Source organism: Lissotriton vulgaris, chromosome 6 (genome assembly GCF_964263255.1).
Source record: "Lissotriton vulgaris chromosome 6, aLisVul1.2, whole genome shotgun sequence".
NCBI lineage: Eukaryota > Metazoa > Chordata > Amphibia > Caudata > Salamandridae > Lissotriton > Lissotriton vulgaris.
In genome coordinates, this window is record NC_141694.1 from 1,359,630,809 (window position 1) to 1,359,651,803 (window position 20,995).

The window sequence follows — 20,995 nt, forward strand, 5'->3', positions numbered from 1 at the left end:
CATCAGCAATTCAGCAAAAAGTGGGGGCATACCCTGCAAGAAAGAGGGCACTTTCTCACACTAGTACGGAGGACTACTTTGTCCGGATGGACAGCAAGAAAGGGAGGCCTGGAAGATAAAGCTTGAAGCGCACTCACCCTGCGAGCAGAGGTGATGGCCAAGCAAGAAAGCAGTCTTCAAAGTAAGGAGATAAAGAGGACAATTATGCAGTGACTCAAAGAAAGCACACATAAGATAAGTGAGGACAAGATTAAAGTCTCACAGGGTATTACAAACAGAGAAGGAGGAAATAGATGAGTACTGCCCTTCAGAAATCTGTTAACAATAGGGGATTTGAAAAAAGAAGGCTGATCAGGAAGGCAAAAAAAGGACAAAATGGCCAAAAGCTAACCTTTGGGGTGCCCAGAGGAGAGCCCTGCTGGGCCAAAGAAAGATTGAAGAGGAGAACCTCTGAAAGAGGGGCAGAAAGGGGATCCACAGCCTAATCATTTTAGAGGAGGGACGCCTGGCTGCCAAGATAAATTACAGACTTCAGGAGGAAGGTCGAAAGCTGTCAATTGTCGCCGCTCAATCTCCACATAAGGTGGAGACTGGCCAGGTTTGGGTGGAAGACCGTCCCTTGCTGTTGCAACAGCAGATACTCCCGAAGAGGCAGTCTGATCGGAGGATCAATGGCATGCTCAAGACTCTTCTTACCCAATCCGGAGCCTGAAGAATGACTTGGGCCCAGTCACACTTGATCGTCTTCAATACTCTGGGCAGAAGTGGTAGAGGCGTTCAGAAGGTAGATACCCCACCCACGACCAAAAGTGTCGCTGAGCGAGAGACGCCTTGGAAACTCCAACGCGCAGAACCGCTGACATTGCAAGTTTTCTTCTGGGGCGAATAGATCTAATCAAGGCCCTCCTCACTGTTGAAAGAGACCTTGCATCACCTCCGAGTGAAGCTGCTGTTCGTGATCCATCATGCACTGGCAGCCGAGTTAATCCGCCCTGGCGTTCAGGGAACCTGCCAGGTGTTGAGCCACCAAAGATATGCCCTGATGTTCCAGCCATGTCCAAAGGCAAAGACTCTCTTGACCCCACCCGCCCTGTTTGTTGAAGTACCACATGACAGTGGTGTCTGAACACATGCACTACTCTTTCTTTGACAGAAGGAAGGAATGCCTTCAGTGCAAGATGAATCACTCGGAGCTCCAGAAGGTTAATGTGGAGCACAGACTCCGCCAGAGACCATAGGCCTCTGATCTTTGCCTCTCCCATACGGCCGACCCATCCCAGGAGGGACGCATCCATCACCACTGTGTGCTCCGTTGCGGAAGGGAGAGGGATCTGCCATTGACCCAATGCCGGTTTGTGAGCCACCACTGCAGCTGTTGTGCAGTGCCCTTTGAGATCTGCACGTAATCGTACAGGTTCCCCTGATGCTGAGCCCACTGGAACTTCAGGTCCCACTGCAGAGCCTGTATATGCCATCTGGCATGATCAACCAGCAGGATGCAGGAAGCCATGATGCCCAGCAGCCTCAGGGTGATCCAGACCGAAACCCAGGATAGAGGCTGAAAGATCGGAATCAGAGCCAGAATATCCGTTTGGGAGGATAGACCCGAAAGTGTGTCGTACCCAGAACGGCTCTGATGAAGATGAGCTTCTGAGAGGGAATCAGGTGCGACTTCGGCACATTGATGAAGAACACCAGCAAATGCAGGAGGTCGGCCGTAGTCTGGAGATGGGAGACAACTGTCCGGGGCGAGACCGCCTTCAACAGCCAGTCATTGAGATAGAGGAAGACTGGAACCCCTAATCTGCGCAGATGAGCTGCAACCACCGCCATCACTTTCGTGAACATGCGAGGGCTGCTGGTATGGCCAAAGGGGAGCAAGGTAAACTGAAAGTGCTCGTGGCCTACCGTAAACTGTAGGTAATGCCTTAGGGCCGGCAGGGCGGGAATGTGGAAAAATGCGTCCTGCAGGTCCAACGCTACCATCCAGTCTCCAGAGTAGAGGGCAGACAAGACCTGAGCCAGAGTTAACAGCTTTAACCTACCTTCCGGAGGAAACGATTGACGTCCCTGAGGTCCAAGATAGGCCCTTGTCAACCGGGATCCATGCTTGGATACATGGGGGTACTGCGGCGCCGGGCTGGAGCCGACAGCGATGCCGAAGCCAACGACAAAATATGAAATTTTAAGTGCTTCTGTATCACCACAATTGGCTACTGGTGTACCCCTATAAGTCCCTAGTATATGTTACTGAGGTACACAGGGCATAGGTACACCAGGGGTCTCCCATGAGCTGCAGCATGTATTATGCCACCCATGAGAGACCACTAAAACTATGACTACAGGCCTACCATTACAGCCTGTGTAAGCTTGTGCTAGCACCACTTGCGACAGATATACATTTTCTTATACATGAGGTCACAACACTTAAAACCTATAAGTCACCCCTAAGGCAGGCCTTTCCATCCGTAAGGCAGGGGGCTGGGTTATAAATGTGAGGGTGCCACTGCATGAGCAGGACACAGCTACAAACCACTGAGTCGATTCTCCAGGCTTTGTGAGTGTGGTCGGCCATTTTGATACATATAGTGGCCATCTGTCAATAGGCAATGGTTAACTATAGTGGCTGTGCCACACATGTGCATGTTTGCTATCAAACAAGTTAGAATTATTAACCAATTCCGTTAACAGTGTCGGAGGTATGATTCCATGCCTTGGGTGGCTCCTCCGGGAGGCTCCCGGTATTCCTGGTTACAGCCTTCCAGGGTCTGCCAGCAAGCTAGTGCTGCTGCCGACCACTGACACGATTCTGCCCTCCAGCTTCTGAGCTGAGCGCGAGCAGGGGAAGGTAGAACAATACCTTTACTGTCACAGGGAGATGTGGCCAACTCCCAGACATGTCTTCGTGTATTGTGCGGGGTGGGGTGCCTGCCAGCACCACCAGACTGCTTTGAAGTGCACATTTGGTGCCCTCCTTGCATAGTCTAGTAGAAACCAGTTCATGGAGCCCTTGGCACCCGCTCTAGTGCGAAACTGGACAGAGGACATGGGAGTATTCTCCCCTCTGTCCAGCCCCTCCTCTGGGAGGAACCTATATTCATCCCAACCCTTTCCCTAGGGTACTTAAGGGCTTTCCTGTGGGTAGCTCTTCAGATTTGTGGTGGAACAAGATTCAAACCCAAAACTACTTCAACTTTTACCAGCTGGAAACTTTGGACTTCGCCTAGGAACCGAGACTGCACCAAGGAGGACTCCTGCTGCTCCTGTCAGTCTTCTGCATCGTCTGTGCCTGTGCTTCATCGGAAACTTCTCCAGGCTGTGAGCATCCAAGACACTCGAAGGAATCTCCTTGGAGTGAAGGAATCCCTTCCTTGCATCTACAGGTACCGTAACCAACCTGACCAGTTTGTTGCTCCTAACGTTCTACAGATTCCAAAAGGCTCAGCAACACAGGTGGTGGTTCTGCAACTCATTTGAAGCCTTCACTGTCTTCTCAGCAGGTTTGAGGCCAGTATTTCTCATCTGAGCGACTGGAATAGAACCACTGTGCTTGCGTTGGCTTGCTGTTGCCAAGGCCCGTTGACTCTATCCTCCAGAGATCTTCGGGCTACCAGAAGATTCAGCCTCCAGCATCTCTTCCAACCAAGATCTTTGATCTTAACACATCCTCTGCACAATGGGCCTGCATTTTTGGTGAGCTGTTCGAGGTTCTCTTGCGACTTCTGTGCCTTCGCCCTGTAGGTCCTCTTGGGGGTCTTCTTTGGCTTCAGTGGTCTCCCATGCTTGCTCGTGGCCTGCTCCAACTATCCTGCACTGTGAGAAGGTGCCCTCTTTATGCATGCTTGCCCCCACTTTATGCTGAATTGCTGATGTGCTTTGATTGAGTGTGCCCTGGGCTCCTGATAATCAGGTACCCGGGGCCTATGTTCTTTCCCTAAAACTGCATTGAAGCCTAAACCCAATTGGCATCTCTGGCCACAGGTCAGCCCCTGGCAAATGGTACCACAGGTACTCAGGACACTTTGTCCAGAGAAGGCCTCTAAGGGCTGCAGCACTTATTGTGCCACCCGTAGAGGTCCTGCAACCCTACACTCACACACTGCCTTTGCAGGCTGCGTGTTTTGGTGCAGAACAAAGTGAAGAGTTGACATGGCACACATCTCTGTGTGCCATGCCTACAACCGACTGCCCTGGCATAGGTCAGTCAACCCTGACTGCCCTGGCATAGGTCAGTCAACCCTATAGCTGGGTGCACTATACCAGTGGTTAGGGTACAGGTGCATGAGCCCTTACTCGTGGCATATACAGCCCACAGAACTGACAGACCCGGTTTTTAAACAGACTGTCACTGAGGCGATAGGAAACCTTTTTAGGGAAAATGAGGGCACTGTAGACAGCGCAGGGGTACTTTAGGAAGCCTTTAGGGTTACTATTAGAGGGGTGTGTATCGGGTTTAGGCGGGAGTGTTGCGAGATATCCGGCACTGTATTAAAAAGCTGGCCTCCGATACCTCCACACTCGAACGGGAGTATGAATGAAGTCAACCCCTCTACGGCAAAACTGGCAGACATATGCACACTCGCCTCAGAGCACAATGAGACAGTGGATCAGGAATTGCTCCACTGTGCCCGCCGTAAGACAGCTCGTTATTATGGGGAAGGGGGGCGACCAAGTCGATCCCTGGGGCAAAAATTGGCTGCGCTGAGGACCCAGAAACTCATTGCGGAAATGCAGGACGAAGATGGTATAGCTCACTACTCTAGCCCAGAAATTAGTGATACAATTGTTCAATTTTACACCCAGTTATACGCAGCCAAAAATGATTTGTCACCTGAGGAGATTAGTGTGTACTTGGATGACGTGGCATTAGGCTGGCTCTCCAACACGCACCGGGAATATCTAGTGCTGCTGTTTGATGAAGAGGACATCAAAATGGCAATAATGTCGCTGCCAACATGCAAGGCAGCTGGAATGGATGACCTGCCTAGTAAATTCTATAAGGCGTTTGCGTCGGAACTGGCTCCACGAATATTAGAAGTATTTGCAGAAGCATACGACACCGGAAAGCTTCCACCATCCCTCATGGGGGCCTTATTAGTGACTCTGTTGAAGGCTGACAAGCCTCCAAATAAATGTGAATTGTACAGGCCACTCTCAATAATAAATATCGATGCGAAAATTCTTGCAAAAATGATTGCAACTCAGATGCAGCCGTTAGTTCCCCTATTGGTCCTACACGACCAGTCTGGATTTGTCACGGCGCGTTCAACTGCGCAAAATCTCCTAACTATCTTTTCCACTCTACATTACTTTGACCCTGATTTCCAGGCTGTTGCTGTGCTGCTCGACGCGGCAAAACCTTTCGACTATCTGCAATGGCCTTACATGTTTACAGTTCTGAACCGGATGGGTTTTCCTCCCTTCTTTTTACAATGGATCAGGGTGCTTTATGACGGACCAGTTGCCAGGGTGAGGGTGAACGGGTGGGGGTCATCTCCGATCCCGATTAGGGGTGGCACGCAACAAGGATGCCCACTGTCACCAATGCTATTTTCGCTTGCCCTTGAACCTCTAGCCTGTAAACTTCAGCAAAAATATGGGGCAGCTGCGTTGCTATTCCTTCAGAGACTACTGGTCGTCTCGTTATACACAGACAACATGTTACTATATGATGCCACGGACCTGATAATTCTCGCCACGGTGCCTATTCTAATCAGAGTCCCACTCTGCAACTCTGGGCAATAGCTTGCTTAATCTCCACAACGGCCCCCACAACGCTAAGGATGCCTGGCCTCCACCTTGGGGGTGCCCAGGAGTGGACCCCTCACAGGGAAAGCCAGGATGGGTTCCACAGCGGTATTCGTACAAGCGCCTTGAGACCCTTGTGGGTGAGTAGTGCGCTATACAAGTATCAATTTACATTTTTCCCGGTAAACCGGGACGTCGGACCCTGTGAAGTATCTGGGAGTCTGGCTACATAGGGAACATGAGGTAGTGATCTCGGAGAACTATGGTTGTGCAATCACATGTATCACTGAGCGGGCAGAGCGATGGGCTCGTCTGCCCCTCTCTTTGGCAGATAGAATTGCAGTCGTAAAAATGACTTTTCTCCCCAAGTTATTATATTTTTCCATCAATATCCCTATTAAACTGAATCTGGCACTCTTCAAAACTCTCCAGTCCGCGTTAACAACATTTGTCTGGGGCGGGAAACGGTCCAGGTGCAGGTGGGATCTTCTGGTGCAGCCGTTTGAGCGGTGGGGCTTTGAGGCTCCGGATTTTAGACTGTACAATCTCTGAGCTCAGGCTGCTCATTATTGGCATTTCCTGCAGCATTTTCAGCCCCATGTGGCTATAGAGGCGGATGCGGTAATCCCAATGGCGGTGCAAGCGGCGACTCTGTCGGGGGGCACGGGTGGTCCTCGGACTGAGATCAATCCAGTACAGTGTACGGCTTGGACTTGGCGGCAATTGGCAGAAAGAGCTCAACAATCGTATCTTTATGCTCAGTTGTTGCCCCTGGCGTCACAATCCAGATATATCAGCGGCACGTGAAAAGCAAGCTCTTGCCGAACTGGCCAAACTAGGTGTCACACGGATAGAGGATCTTTACGAGAAGAGTCCATTTAAATCCCTGCAGGAAGAGCAAAAGGGTGAGAACAGAGGTTTTATGCTTGGTTTCACATACGTAAGAGTGCGACAGGCCATCAGGGCTGCTTATCAGGACTACCCGACTGAGCCTACCACTTTACGGGCTTTGCAAGCGATGCTGGTGGGAGAGGAGCGTAAGGGACTAATTACAAAACTCTATAATGCGTCTCTGCGTGAGCGGGAACAGCAGGAGCACCTCTCATTTGTGAAATGGCAGGTACTGATGGGAGATGCTCTCACCCCTGATGTGTGGACTGCTTGTTGTACCCTCACTTGCCGCCTAACAGCTAATTGTAATTTGAGAATAATACATTTTAAGTTTCTGAATCAATTATATTATACCCCGGTGCAGCTCTTTAAATATGGTTTGCAAGATAATGCTAATTGTGTGAGGTATGGCATGGCAGATACAGATTATTTACACGTGGCATGGCACTGTGTGCTTGCCTTCTGGAAGGCTGTGATAAAGATGCTAACGGAGGTCATTCAGGAACCAGTACATTGCACCCCGAACTATGCTAGGGTATGTAAAACGCCTCAAACCCTGTAATAGGCAAATAATTGCACTGCCTGCGAAGAGAGCTGTGGCGCAATGCTGGGGAGTGAACGCCACTCCGACCCAAAAAAAAAATTGCTCCGCGATCTGCTGTACTGTAAAACTCAGTTACAAACCTATGAGGAGGAACTACCTGAGACCTTTCGTCAAAAGGACTTCTGGGCCCCGCTTACAACAACTTGCTAACTAGTCCGGATTCATTATGATTCTGTATGTATAGGTTTGTGCTGGCTCCCTGTTCGAGCTCACTAACTGACCTCAGCACTGCTCTATGGTGGAAGTACTCTTATGTCCTATTGCCTTCGTTGGAGGATCAATTATGGTTTTATAACGTGTCTGGTTCCAGGTCACTAAGGTATTGGTTTTACATGTATGTAACTATTGGGCCAAATGTATGTTTACTTCATCTAGGAACTGTATCTGTTTGAGCCTCTGGGTAGGGTGTGGGGAGGGAGGGTAGGGTGTTTGTTCGTATGACTCATATTGTAACAGCAGTCACGTTTACTGACAATTTTCTTCTTGATGAAAATCAATAAATACATATTAAAAAAAAGAGTACATGGTGCTGGGAGTTTGTCATTACAAACTCCACCGCACCATAATGGCTACACTGAAAACTGAGAAGTTTGGTATCAAAGCACAAGTTACTTACCTTCGGTAACGATATATCTGTAAGAAACAGTAGTTCGTGTTAGATTCCTTACCTTAGAATATCCCCAGGCGTCAGACTGGATCCGGAAAGTTTTGTGTAGCAGTACCCCTGCGCGTCGGTAGGCGTCATCTGTGGCTCTGCGTCCGTCGTCGGCGTCGTTGGCGCCGAGATGACGTCACCGGAGTACTTAGACGCCGCCCTCGCGCACTGACGTCAGTTCTTATACACAGCTTTCCGTGCCAGGAACGCAGAGCAAAGATAAAAACTGACACTGGTGCCATAAAACTAGGGCCCTCAAAGGGATGTACCTTAACCCTGGATATCGAATCGCAGAACAGGGAGGATGGGTGGGGCGGTAAGGAATCTAACACTAGCTACTATTTCTTACAGATATATCTTTACCGAAGGTAAGTAACTAGTGCATCTGAAAGAAACAGGTTAGTGTTAGATTCCTTACCTTAGAATAGATACCCCAGCAATACCAACCCCGGTGGAGGGTCTGCGAACCAATGATCACACCAGAAAGTCCTGGAGGACAGAACGGCCGAAAAAGCCATCTCTCCGGACTTGGCTGTCCAAGCAGTGATGTCAAGCAAACGTTTCCAGCGAGGACAACGTAGCTGCCTGACAGTTGTCCTGCAAGGGGACTCCCCGACCCAGGGCAGTAGTAGCCGCAGTGGCCCGAGTGAAATGGGCACGCAGCCCCACAGGAGGCTCCTTTTTATCCAGTGAATAACAAGCCTTGATGCACAAAACGACCCATCGAGAAATAGTCTATTTGTGCACCACCCGTCCCTTCTTAGCGCCCACCTAACCAACAAAGAGCTGGTCGTCCATCCGGAACTGGCGTGTGCGGCCAGATAGAATGAGAGCGTATGTTTTGGGTCCAGACGGTGGAGCCTCTCTTCTTCTTTCGAGGGATGCGGAGGCGGAAAGAAGGTGGGCAAGGTGATGGACTGCCCGATGTGGAAGGCTTTGACTACTTTGGGCAGGAAAGAGGGACGCGTTCTCAAGACTACTTTGTCCGGATGGACAGAGAGGAAAGGAGGTTGAGAAGATAGAGCCTGGAGCCTGGCAGAGGTGATGGCAACCAGGAATGCAGTCTTAAGAGTTACAAGACAAAGAGGGCAATTGTGAAGAGGCTCGAAATGAGCGCACATCAAATAAGTCAGAACGAGGTTCAAGTCCCACTGAGGCATACCGAAAGGAACAGGAGGAAACATGTAGGTGATGCCCTTCAAGAATCTATTTACAACAGAGGACTTGAAAAGAGAAGGCTGATCAGGAAGCCTTAAGAAGGCTGAGATGTCAGAGAGGTAGCCTTTGATAGTGCCTAGAGCAGAGCCCTGCTGGGCAATAGAAAGAAGAAAGAGGAGAACCTCTGAAAGGGGGGTAGAAAGGGGATCCACAGCCTTTGCTGTGCACCATACCACAAATTTGTTCCACCTGCAGGCGTATACCGATTTTGTGGAGGGACGCCTGGCTGCCAGAAGCACATCACGAACTTCAGGAGGCAAGTCAAATGCCCTCAACTGTCGCTGCTCAATCTCCAAGCATGTAGGTGAAGACTGGACAGGTTCGGGTGGAGAACCGTCCCCTGCTGCTGCGACAGAAGGTCTTCCTGGAGAGGCAGACGAATCGGGGGTTCGACTGACATGCTGAGTAGCTCGGGATACCAGTATCTTCGTGCCCAGTCCGGAGCCACAAGGATGACTTGGGCCCGGTCGCGCTTGATCTTCTTCAGCACTCTGGCAGAAGTGGTATAGGCGGAAAGGCAAACAGACCGCAGCTCCACTCGCGACGAAAAGCCTCTCCGAACGAGTGCCGCCTTGGAAATTCCAACGTGCAGAACTGATGACATTGAGCGTTCTCTTTGGTGGCGAATAGATCTAACCAAGGCTCTCCCCACTGCTGAAAGAGACCTTTCGCCACGTCCGAGTTCAGACGCCATTCGTGATCCATCATGCACCGGTGGCTGAGTTTGTCCGCCCTGACGTTCAGGGAACCTGCCAGGTGTTGAACCACCAGAGTGACGCCCTGGTGTTCCAGCCACTGCCAGAAGCGCAGAGCCTCCTGGCAAAGGGTTCAAGACCCCACCCCGCCGTGTTTGTTGCAGTACCACATGGCTGTGGTGTTGTCTGTGAACACCTGCACTACACTTCCCCGGACAGAGGGAAGGAATGCCTTCAGTGCGAGTCGGATCACCCGCAGCTCCAGAAGGTTGATATGGAGCCGGGACTCCGCCGGAGACGAGAGGCCTCTGATCTCCGGCTCTTCCATGTGGCCCCCCCAGCACAGGAGGGACGCATCTGTCACTACTACGTGCTCCGGTTGGGGTAGGGAAGAGGGATCTACCGCTGACCCAATAGCGGTCCGTGAGCCACCACTGAAACTGTCTTGCAGTGCCCACCGAGATCAGGACGTGGTCGGAAAGGTTGCCCTGATGCTGGGCCCACTGAAACTTCAGGTTCCACAGCAGAGCCCGCATCCGCCATCTGGCATGATGCACCAGAAGGATGCAGGAGGCCATCAGCTCCAGAAGCCACAGCGTCAACCTGACCGAGACTCGGGATAAAGGCTGAAAGATCGGAATCAGATTCTGAATATCCCGAACCCGCTGTTTGGGAGGATAGACTCCAGAACCGCTCCGATGAAGAGGAGCTTCTGATAGGGACACAGGTGTGACTTCGGCAATTTGATGGAGAACCCTAGCAGGTGCAGGAGGTCGGCCGTAGTCTGGAGGTGGCGGACGACTGTCTGTGGCGAGCCCGCTTTCAACAACCAGTCGTTGAGATAGGGGAAGACTGAAACCCCTAATCTGCGCAGTTGAGCTGCGACCTCCGATATCCCTTTCGTGAACACCCGAGGGGCACTGTTAAGGCCGAAGGGGAGCACGGTACACTGAAAGTGCTCGCTGCCTACCGTGAACCGCAGGTAACGCAGGTGGGCCGGCAGGACGGGGATGTGAAAATATGCGTCTTGCAAGTCCAATGCTACCATCCAGTCTTCTGGGTCTAGGGCAGCTAACACCTGAGCCAAAGTCAGCATCTTGAACTTCTCCTTTCGAGGAAGCAGTTATCGTTCCGCAGGTCAAAGATAGGGCGTAGGCCCCCTTTGCCCTTTTCGGGAACCAGAAAGTAGTGGGACCAACAACCCCACCCTACTTCTGGCCCAGGAACGCGCTCGATGGCCCCCTTGGCCAAGAGGGCCGTAACTTCCTCTTGCAGAAGTTGCAAGTGATCCCTATGAGAAGTTGGCCTGATATATGATGCTCACTAGTTCTAGTGATCACCTTGTATCAGTCCAAACAACCCTTATGGTGATTGGTTGTAAAGTCAACCTTATAGACCAGCTATCCTAATGGTAGCATGGACAAAGCAGTCTTAGGCTTAACTCTTTTGGCATGTGAAGCCAGCTTTTTTACCACATATAACCCCTTGAATACCAAGTGAAAGGACACCACACAGGTTGTTATGAAAATAAACAATATATTTATTAACTAACATACACCTCTGAACTCTTTATGAGATCAGAGGGCTAAGCACATGACAATCTCTTAGGAAAAATACGTTTACGTTGCACAACTTACAATGGTGCCCTAGGAGCACGACAAACCATATACTAAGTAAGTGGAATGTGAAAGTCGATAAAAGGAATGGAGCTATCCAGAGGCTGTAGGATCGTTGGGACCACGCTATACTAACTCTAGGTAGGTAATAGGAGGCCCACGGAACGCGTGTGCAGAGTGTGAACTCACACGCGAGATGCGTAACAGTGTCTATGGACAGTACAGTTCAAGAAAAAGGTGAGTACGGACAATCCTGACTAGGTAGAACTAAAACGACTGTGGAACTGGACACTAGGAGAGTCAAGCTACCCTTGAGCACCGACATGCTTGTGTTACCTCACCCACAGGCTGCGGGTGCATAGGTGCCAAGTCGTGTCGGGTTCCGGCGTTGAAGTCTATGGAGCCTGGAAGAAAAGATGCTGCCGGCGATCAGGAGGAAGATGTCCGGTGTGATCCAAGGGTGGATCAGTGAAGAGAAGAATCTGAAAGCAGAGGGGACAATGTTCAAAGTCACTAGCCAGTGACTGGAGTGGAACCAGGTGTGTCGTCGCGATCAGGTGAGGGTGGACGCTTGTCTCTGCAGCCACGTGAACCAGGTGGTGTCTTCGACGACCAGGATGAAGGCACGAACTGTCCCACGCAGGCTCTCGCTGTCGGCGGTGTCGGCTTCGGATTCGGAGTCAACAGGCCTTGGCAAAGGCAACCCACGCGGTGAGTGGAAACAGCGTCTGGAGTGGACCAGGAGGGTCTGGGGTGCTCCTCTTTTGGAAGGGAGCAAGGGCCAGTCTGGAGCAACCAGACCAGCAGTGAAGATTTCGGAGTTCGTCGTCTAGGAGGTCACTAGCCAGCCGGCAAGTGACCAGACAACGCGTCGAGCAGCAACAGGCAGAAGGGCCCCACGCAGATCTCGTGGATGCTGGAGGGCTTGTCTTCGGTGCAGGAGCTGCTCGGGGTCGGGGTTTCTCAGTACCCAAAGCACTTGGACGAGGTTTCCTCAGAAGTCGTGCTGGAGCGAAGTGCTGCTTCTTTCAAGATGGCCGGTCCCACGTGTCTCATCGCACCCACGGATCTCAGCTGTGCTGCAGATGTAGGTAGAGGTCGGAGAGATCTGGGAATCCAGGTCTCGTCGGGCTCTGAAGTCTGGATCCTTGGAGGAAGACGACAAAGGGAAGCCATTGGACGCTGATGGTGCCTGCTTGTGCAGGGTGGACACTCCTTGCCCACAAGGGAGATTTCTTCAGTCTTCTGTGGAGCAGAACGTCAAAGTTCAGAGTTTCTTCTTGTAAAGTTGTTCAGGATAATCTAATTTGGAATGGGACCAGCTCCTACCTTTATCCGGCTAAAGGGGGCTGTACTACGACTAGGTCCCTCCTCTGGGTGGGACCAGGAAGGGGGGTGGTTACACCCCTTATCCTTTGTCCGGTCTTGCGCCAGAGCTGGGACTGGAGTGTCCCAGGAACTGGTTTAGACCGGAGTATGCACAGGGACACCTTGTGTGCCCCAGGCATGTGTCATTCCTTTCAGCCCTGTCCTACCTAATACACAAAATCCCGTCTGGGGTGGTGCTAGCACCTCCCAAGGCAGGAAACCCTTTGTCCAAGCCTCCCTCGCTGGAAGGACTCCCAGCAGCAGGAGGTCAGACTTGTGTCTGAGGTGGCAGCATCCATTTTGTGATGCTGAGGCTCGAGTTAACTTTAACCGGGGTTCACAGTTACATACATGTCGTGTCCCTCAAGAAGGGTGGAATGCTACCCCGGTCGCCAGAATTGGCGAGGGGGTAGTATTCCAATTCGTATGACACCTTACTCAACATGTTTTGATAATGCTATACCAAAGTTAGCATTTGACCGCGAGGATTATAAGGCACTTAATAGTATATGGTATAGCGTTATCATGGAAACAGCTAAAGGACTTGGTTCCGAAAGCTGCAGACAGGCTCAGCTCATGCTAGAGCACCATCTCACATAATTCCAAGCACTCTGCCTTCAGGATTGATAAGGCCTGCCATAGGAGTAACTGATAGGAGGATATGTGTCCATTTTAGGGTTAGATATAGGGATACTATATCTACAGCAAAGGGTGATTACACCACCTTGCCCCAGCTGATGGATCAGCCAGTTGTGTCAGATTTGGATGGCGAGCCAGGGTTGGCATAATACATGCTGCAGCCCCTGGTAGGCCCTGTGTGCACCTATGCCCTGGGTACCTAAGGTACACTGTACAGGGACTGATAAGGTGACTCAGTATCCAATTAGATTTGCACCTAAGGTACATGGTTGTCAATTTAGAGAGAGACAGCTAGGCTGTGGGTCTGATTAGCAGGCCCACAGTCAGGGAAAGTCGTAAACAAAGGGAAGCAAAAAGCAAAAATCGGGGGTGACCATAGGATTGCAGACCCCACTCTCCTACAGTGGGTCTGTGATAGATATCTGTCCCTCGCAATCTCGGTAAAGGTTTAAAGCCTGAACATTTTAAGAGTGATACAGCACTGTAATATAGAGCCACATTTCTGTGAGGAAAACTCATGACTCTCAGGAGAAGAGGAGCTCTGGATCTCCCTCAAAGCCACAGAATTTCCTTTAAACTGACGTTGTTATGCCGTGGCTGGAAACAATATCGCATCAGTGATGTCATCTGACGCCACTTCAATCATTAATGAAGAGCCAGCACTCCTTACTGATGACCTGAACGCTATGAAGTTTCCAGGTCCAGACTGATGCCTGATATTATTCTACAGGTTAGGAATCTGCGGGTAGAAGTATCCATCAGAATAGTGAAAGTCAGTCCGGTGGTATAAACAGTACTGAAGCCATGCTCATGCTCATGAACCAACCACATAATGACATTTGATGCCAAATGGGTGGTGTCTCACTGGTCAATGATGTTCCAAATCCCATATTCTATATTAATATGCATACAGGCAAACATTATTGACGGAAATTAATACTTGTGGCAATATAAAGTGGATAACCTTTTGGACCTTGGGTGCTTGAACACAGAAATACATGCAGAATAACATGGCGCACAGGGCATAAGGAGATTAAATCATCTTTATAATTGACAACATCTAAAAGGGGAAAAACATGTTTGTCGGCGATCCAGAATGAATCACTGAACATAAAAGTCTAAAATCAACATATGGTTAATGTGTGCATATGCAGAAAAATATATTTCTTATAACCCTGCTTTCGTTACACTTACTTCAAAGGTTGACAATGCACTACCTGTATACTAAACAAACTCCAAAAATACTCAATCTGAGAACCAGATTATTTAGTATAACGTGGGGCCATTATCTTGATCAAAAATACCACTTGTTTCCTAAGCTTCTTTAAATGATAAAAAGGTTGATCTGATGATGGGACATGGATAACAAACAGTTCAGTCACTAGACTCTCATGAGACGCCTTAGATTAACTGGCCAACAATACCCAAATGTGGCCAGGATACAGACCTATTGTGGAAGAATGAAGGTCACAATGGAGCTGTACACTTTCCTGTGATTACATCAAAGGTGAAAAATCTGTAATTCAGAAACCTGGCTAACACCTTTATGTTTGCTGGGGCATTCCGTTCAAGAGACTGGTACACTGCTTTAACTATCTCCTCGAGCTTAATCAATACATTTTCCTGGTCTTATATTCTTGGTCAAACAATAGCTATGATAGATTCTTACACTTTTCGCAAAGCACTTTCATTTGAGCAAATTTACTTAAGTTTTGAGCACTACAGAAATAGCAAAACAAAATGTACTAAATATAGGTACCTTTGCTGTCATTAAAGATACAGCTTTTGGATCTGGTAATGTGCTAGGAATGCTGCTACACAACTGCCACATAAACCTAGAATTGAAAAGCAATAGATTAGTTTTGACTTTTAAAACGGCACCGGTCACAAATAAAAAAAAGTAATGATTAAAAATGCCATTCTATAAATATCACACTTACCCAAAATATGTATGCTCAAAAATGTTCTTGTCTTGCAGAAACTGCATATTATCATGCCAAATCCACTAAGGAAAAGAATCTATTATCAGATGAGAGAAGGCAGTTCGTACAAACAAGTTTCATTAACAGTCTATGTTGTTTACCTTATGCACATTTCATGAAAGTAAGATGGGTAATAAGTGCATTGAGAACAACTGATTAAGCAATACTTCACATGGAGTTTCAACGAAAAATAAAAAAAAATGTAAAACACACACAGAATGGTAAAATATACAGAAATATATGGACTGCTGCTGTAATTTGCCTGCTGTTGAAGAAACTGTGAACAGGCTGATCTTCCAGCAAGCAGTTTACCAGATGTGATAAACAGACGATGCAGAATTACAGAAGACTCCTGAAAATTCAAGGCAGTTCAACCAAAAGAGATTTTACTGACCTGGAAATAAACTGAGTTAAACTAATTGTGAGAAGTTGGCCTGATATATGATGCTCTCTAGTTCTAGTGCTCACCTTGTATCAGTCCAAACAACCCTTATGGTGATTGGTTGTAAGTCAACCTTATAGACCAGCTATCCTATTGGTAGCATGGACAAAGCAGTCTTAGGCTAAACTCTTTTGGCATGTGAAGCCAGCTGTTTTACCACATATAACCCCTTGAATACCAAACGAAAGGACACCACACAGGTAGTTATGAAAATAAACAAGATATTTATTAACTAACGAACACCTCTGAACTCTTTATGAGATCAGAGGGCTAAGCACATGACAAGACTCTTAAGAAAAATACCTTTAAGTTGCACAATTACAATGTTGCCCTAGGGGCACAACAAACCATATACTAAGTAAGTGGAATGTGAAAGTCGATAGAAGGAATGGAGCTGTCCAGAGGCTGTAAGATCGCTGGGACTACACTACCCTAACTTTAGGTAAGTAATAGGAGGCCCACGGAACGCATGTGCAGAGTGTGAACTCACACGCAAGATGCGTCCCAACGTCTATGGACAGTACAGTTCAAGTAAAAAGGTGAGTACGGACAATCCTGACTATTTAGGACTAAAACGACTGTGGAACTGGACACTAGGAGAGTCAAGCTACCCTTGAGCACCGAAATGCTCTTGTTACCTCACCCACAGGCTGTGGGTGCAAAGGGGCGAAGTCGTGCCAGGTTCCGGCGTTGAAGTCTATGGAGCCTGAAAGTAAAGATGCTGCAGGCGACCAGGAGGAAGATGTCCGGTGTGATCCAAGGGTGTATCAGTGAAGAGGAGAACCTGAAAGCAGAGGGGACAATGTTTAAAGTCACTAGCCAGTGACTGGAGTGGAACCAGATGTTGTCGTCGCGGTCAGGTGAAGAGGGGACGCTTGTCTCTGCAGCCACGTGGACCCGGAGGTGTCTTAGACGACCAGGATGGAGGCACGAGCTGTCCCACGCAGGATCTCGCTGTCGGATCAGGATTTGGAGTCAACAGGCCTTGTCAAAGGCAACCCACGCGGTGAGTGGAAACGGCGTCTGGGGTGGACCAGGAGGGTCCGGGGTGCTTCTCCTTTGCAGGGAAGCAGGGGCCAGTCTGGAGCAACCAGACCAGCAGATCAGATTTCAAGATTCGTCGTCTAGGAGGTCACTAGCCAGCCGGCAAGTGACCAGACAACGCGTCGAGCAGCAACCAGGCAGAAGGGCCCCACGCAGATCTCGTGGATGCTGGAGGGCTGGTCTTCGGTGCAGGAGCTGCTCGGTGTCGGGGCTTCTCAGTCCCCAAAGCACTTGGTCGAGGTTACCTCAGAAGTCGTGCTGGAGCAAAGTGCTGCTTCTTCCAAGATGGCCAGTCCCAGGTGTCTTGTCGCACCCACGGATCTCAGCTGTGCTGCAGATGTAGGTAGAGGTCGGAGAGGTCTGTGAATCCGGGTCTCGTCGGGCTCTGAAGTCTGGATCCTCGAGGGAAGACAGCAAAGGAAAGCCGCTGGACGCTGATGGTGCCTGCTTGTGCAGGGTGCACACTCCTTGCCCACAAGGGAGATTTCTTCAGTCTTCTTGGCAGAAAGTCGAAGTCCAGAGTTTCTTCTTGTAGAGTTTCAGTTCAGGATTAATCTAACTTGGAATGGGACCAGCTCCTACCTTTATCCTGCTAAAGGGGGCTGTACTACGACTAGGTCCCTCCTATGGGTGGGACCAGGAAAGGGAGTGGTTACACCCCCTATCCTTTGTCCGGTCTTGCGCCAGAGCTGGGGCTGGAGAGCACCAGGAACTGGTTTAGACCGGTGTATGCACAGGGACACCTTGTGTGCCCCAGGCATGTCTCATTAATTTCAGCCCTGTCCTACCCAATACACAAAATTCTGTCTGGTGTGGTGTCCCTAATTAAGACAATTAAACCTCGCTCTTTTGCACACCTTTTTAATAGCACCAGCTAGGGGTACGAAATAAAGTTTTTTTCACATCACCCACTAGCCAGGTACTTTTTAACTTTTCACCACACCCTTCACTCACATTAATCCCTTCACTTGCACTCAACACACACCACACATAGTCCAACTTGTCAACGCTCCTGCGTAGTCGCAGGTCGCAGCGTGCCGCATCCCCTTAGCGGGATGCGAAGACCCCGATGATGATGCATGACACCAAGGGGCCTGTTGGTGTGTGAGGGGTATTTTACACAACACTGAGTGTTCCCCTTCCCTGTGGTGCACACTGGTAGTAGGATTCTTCTTGTTTATTTATCAGTGCCCGTGGAGTAGGAATCCTATTTGTGTACTCCACATCCCTTCCTTGTTAATTGTAGCATCTATTGTACCACCCTAAGGGACTCAAACCCAAATCGATACAGAATGCCATTGCATGCTGTGTTAAACTGAGGAAAGCATTGTGAAAACACGCCATGGTTCACTCCCTGTGTGCCATGTCCACAGACACTGCATGCAATATATTTAAGACAACCCTACAGCAGGACGTTTGATAGCTAGACATTACAGGTGATCAGGGAGACATTTAAAGTATAAGTACTGCCACCGGTCATTACGAGTTACTCAGTTACATAATGGCTTCACTGAAAATGATGGTGAATGGTGTAAAACACCTCGTGTTGACAAATCCATACTAATGCCTGGATCAGATTTGGCCTAACATGCACCCAGTAGGTACCTTAGAGGGGCCCCATGAATCCTACTAGTCTCTTAGTGTGCTGGCTGTGTAGTACCATAGAGCCTGCCACCACAGACACATGTCGGACCCCTTGCAGGTGAGAGCCTGTGCTCTCTGAGGTTAGAAACAATGCCTGCTGTGGAGGAAGGTGTTCACGCCTCCTCCAGCAGGATGCCTAATGTTTTGGCATATCTGAAAGAGACACGTTAGTCATAGATTCTTTTTACCTTAGACTATCCCCAGGTGTCAGACTGGATCCGGAAAGTTTTGCTAGCAGTACCCCTGCACGTCAGTAGGTGGCGTCGTGCGGCTCGGCGTCCGTCACTGGCATCGCATGCGCCGAGATGATGTCACGGAGACTACTTAGGAGCAACCCATGCGCGCGAACGTCAGTTCTTTCTTTTTCCTCACCAGTAAGCGCACATCCGGTTAGAGCACCTACCTCAGTCATTTTTTGACTATCTTTTTGAGACATTTTGTCTTGTGTTGGTTTTCTCTGGTTCGCGTGGGGATGCCTCAGTCCTGCGGAACATGCCCTTGCAATAGGTCGATGGCGGACCCTCGCGAAGTCTGTCTCTACTGCCTGGAACGCGACAATGACTCCCTGGTCCTATCTGGACTGTAGGGCTATGGCCCCGAAGGCCTTGAGGGAGCGGCGCCGGAAGTTGCTTGAAGTTTGGCACTCGTCCCTGCGCCGTTCGAGGTCCAGGGGTCATCACAGCTCCTCGGGATCCAAGTCTTCATCCTCGAATTCGGGTAAGAGACTACACAAAAAGAAGTTGGAGAAGCCTTTTCACTCTCCGAAGAACCCCGGTCGGTCATGGGATGTGTACGAGGGGGACAGGGGCTCAGCCCCTGCAGCTCCTTCAGAGCGTGGGAGTCTTGCGGGCTACCCGCCTTACCCGGGTCCGTCGGCGACTCCCGCACAAATGCAAGAATTCCTTGCTGCCATGGACCGCGTGTTTAGCCCTCGGGCTCCTGCACCTTCGGGGCTTCGGTCCCGTGTCAGGGTCCTGCTGATCCGTCAACTCCTCCGGCGGATTCAGCCCAGCGCCGCCTGGGGCTCCGGCTGCTGGCTCCGGCCACGGCGCAAAGAGGTCCCATTCTGCCAGCTCCGACCGGCGGCGCAGAAGGGGATACCGCAGGTTCCGCCTCTGCCCCGGTTCCCGGACGGTTTTGTCCCCACCTGGGATCCGAATTGGGACACAGAGCCGGCTCGGTCCCGGACGGTGATGGTCCCAGCGCCATTTCTTCCCTCCCCGGTCCCTGCCCCGCCGCCGAGGCCTGTGCCGACTGCGCCGGCGGTAGAGAACGATTGGGAGGGGTCAGAGGACCCTCTTGCTTGTCAGTGTGATTCGGAGCAGGACTGGGTCGACGACTTGGAGGAGGCCGGCGGCCTTGACGCCTCCTCTGATCGGGGTTTGTCTCTCCCCCGACCACTATGAAGGAAGGTGAATTGTATACGGTGGTGCTCCGTCGAGCAGCTGAGGACCTTAATCTCGATCTCCCAACGGTGACCCTTAAGACTAATCCCCTCACTGAGGTGCTCCAGTCGGCATCCACTTTATCAGAGCCTCTGTTGCCCTTTAATAAGGCCCTCACTGAAGTCTTGTTGGGCACTTGGTCGCGGCCGGTCACAGGGGCTCCTGTGGATAAGAACACCGCCAGGCGTCATCGTCCGGCGTCGGGTGACACTGCCTTTCTGACCACCCAGCCAACACCTGAGAGTCTAGTCATTCAAGCTTCAACGTTCCAGAGTGCATTTCCCACAGCTCCGCCGGATAAGGACTCTAAGAAGTTGGAACAGTTTGGCAAGCGGTTGCTCTCTTCGACCAGCTTGGCGCTGGGGGTCGTGAACACTGCTTGCCTTTTGGGCTGCTATTCCCACGCAGTGTGGGATATTGTTACTGAGGTGTTGCCTCAGTGCCCGGAGGAGGTCCAGACTGTGCTGTCTCAGGCTGTGGCTGAGGGTAAGGACGCGGCTAGGTTCGCCATTCCTTGTGGCTTGGACACCGAGGACTCCCTCGGTAGGGCAATTTCCACGACTGTGGCGCTTCATGGCCACGCCTGGTTGAGGTCCACCGGGCTTAACCTGGACATCCAGAGCTCGCTCATGGACATGCCTTTTGACAGCACTTGCCTGTTTAGTGATAAGGCCGACACTGCACTGGAGCGTTTTAAGGACTCTCGGGCTACGGCCAAGTCCTTGGGCCTTTCCACTACGCGCCCGGCCAAATCTACTTTTCATTCCTTTTGTGGCCACGACAGAGGTGACCCTGCCTGTTCGTTCATCCAAAAGCCTGCGCAGAACCGAACTCAGTGTGGGCGTGGAGGCCGCTGGGGTGGCACCGGGGGCCGATGTGAGGGTCAATCCACCTCCAACCCACGACGTCCACCTCGAAACCTTCTTAGTCTGAGCTTCAGGTCGCACACCACGCTGGTGGGTGGCAGGATTCAACATCACCTTCCCCACTGGCATTCTGTCACT

The 20,995-nt window shown here is 50.4% G+C and overlaps 1 protein-coding gene across 2 annotated transcripts in view; it reads right to left on the reverse strand.

Moving 5' to 3' along the window:
- USP34 (ubiquitin specific peptidase 34) overlaps nucleotides 1–20,995 on the reverse strand; it is a 2,709,276-nt gene that overhangs the window by 792,671 nt on the left and 1,895,610 nt on the right. For both annotated transcript variants that reach the window (XM_086927486.1, XM_086927485.1), the window contains exons 53-54: nucleotides 15,375–15,439; nucleotides 15,194–15,269 (exon numbers count right to left, since the gene is read on the reverse strand). In XM_086927486.1, coding sequence (XP_086783612.1) covers nucleotides 15,194–15,269; nucleotides 15,375–15,439 — 141 coding nt within the window. The remainder of the gene's footprint in view (nucleotides 1–15,193; nucleotides 15,270–15,374; nucleotides 15,440–20,995) is intronic.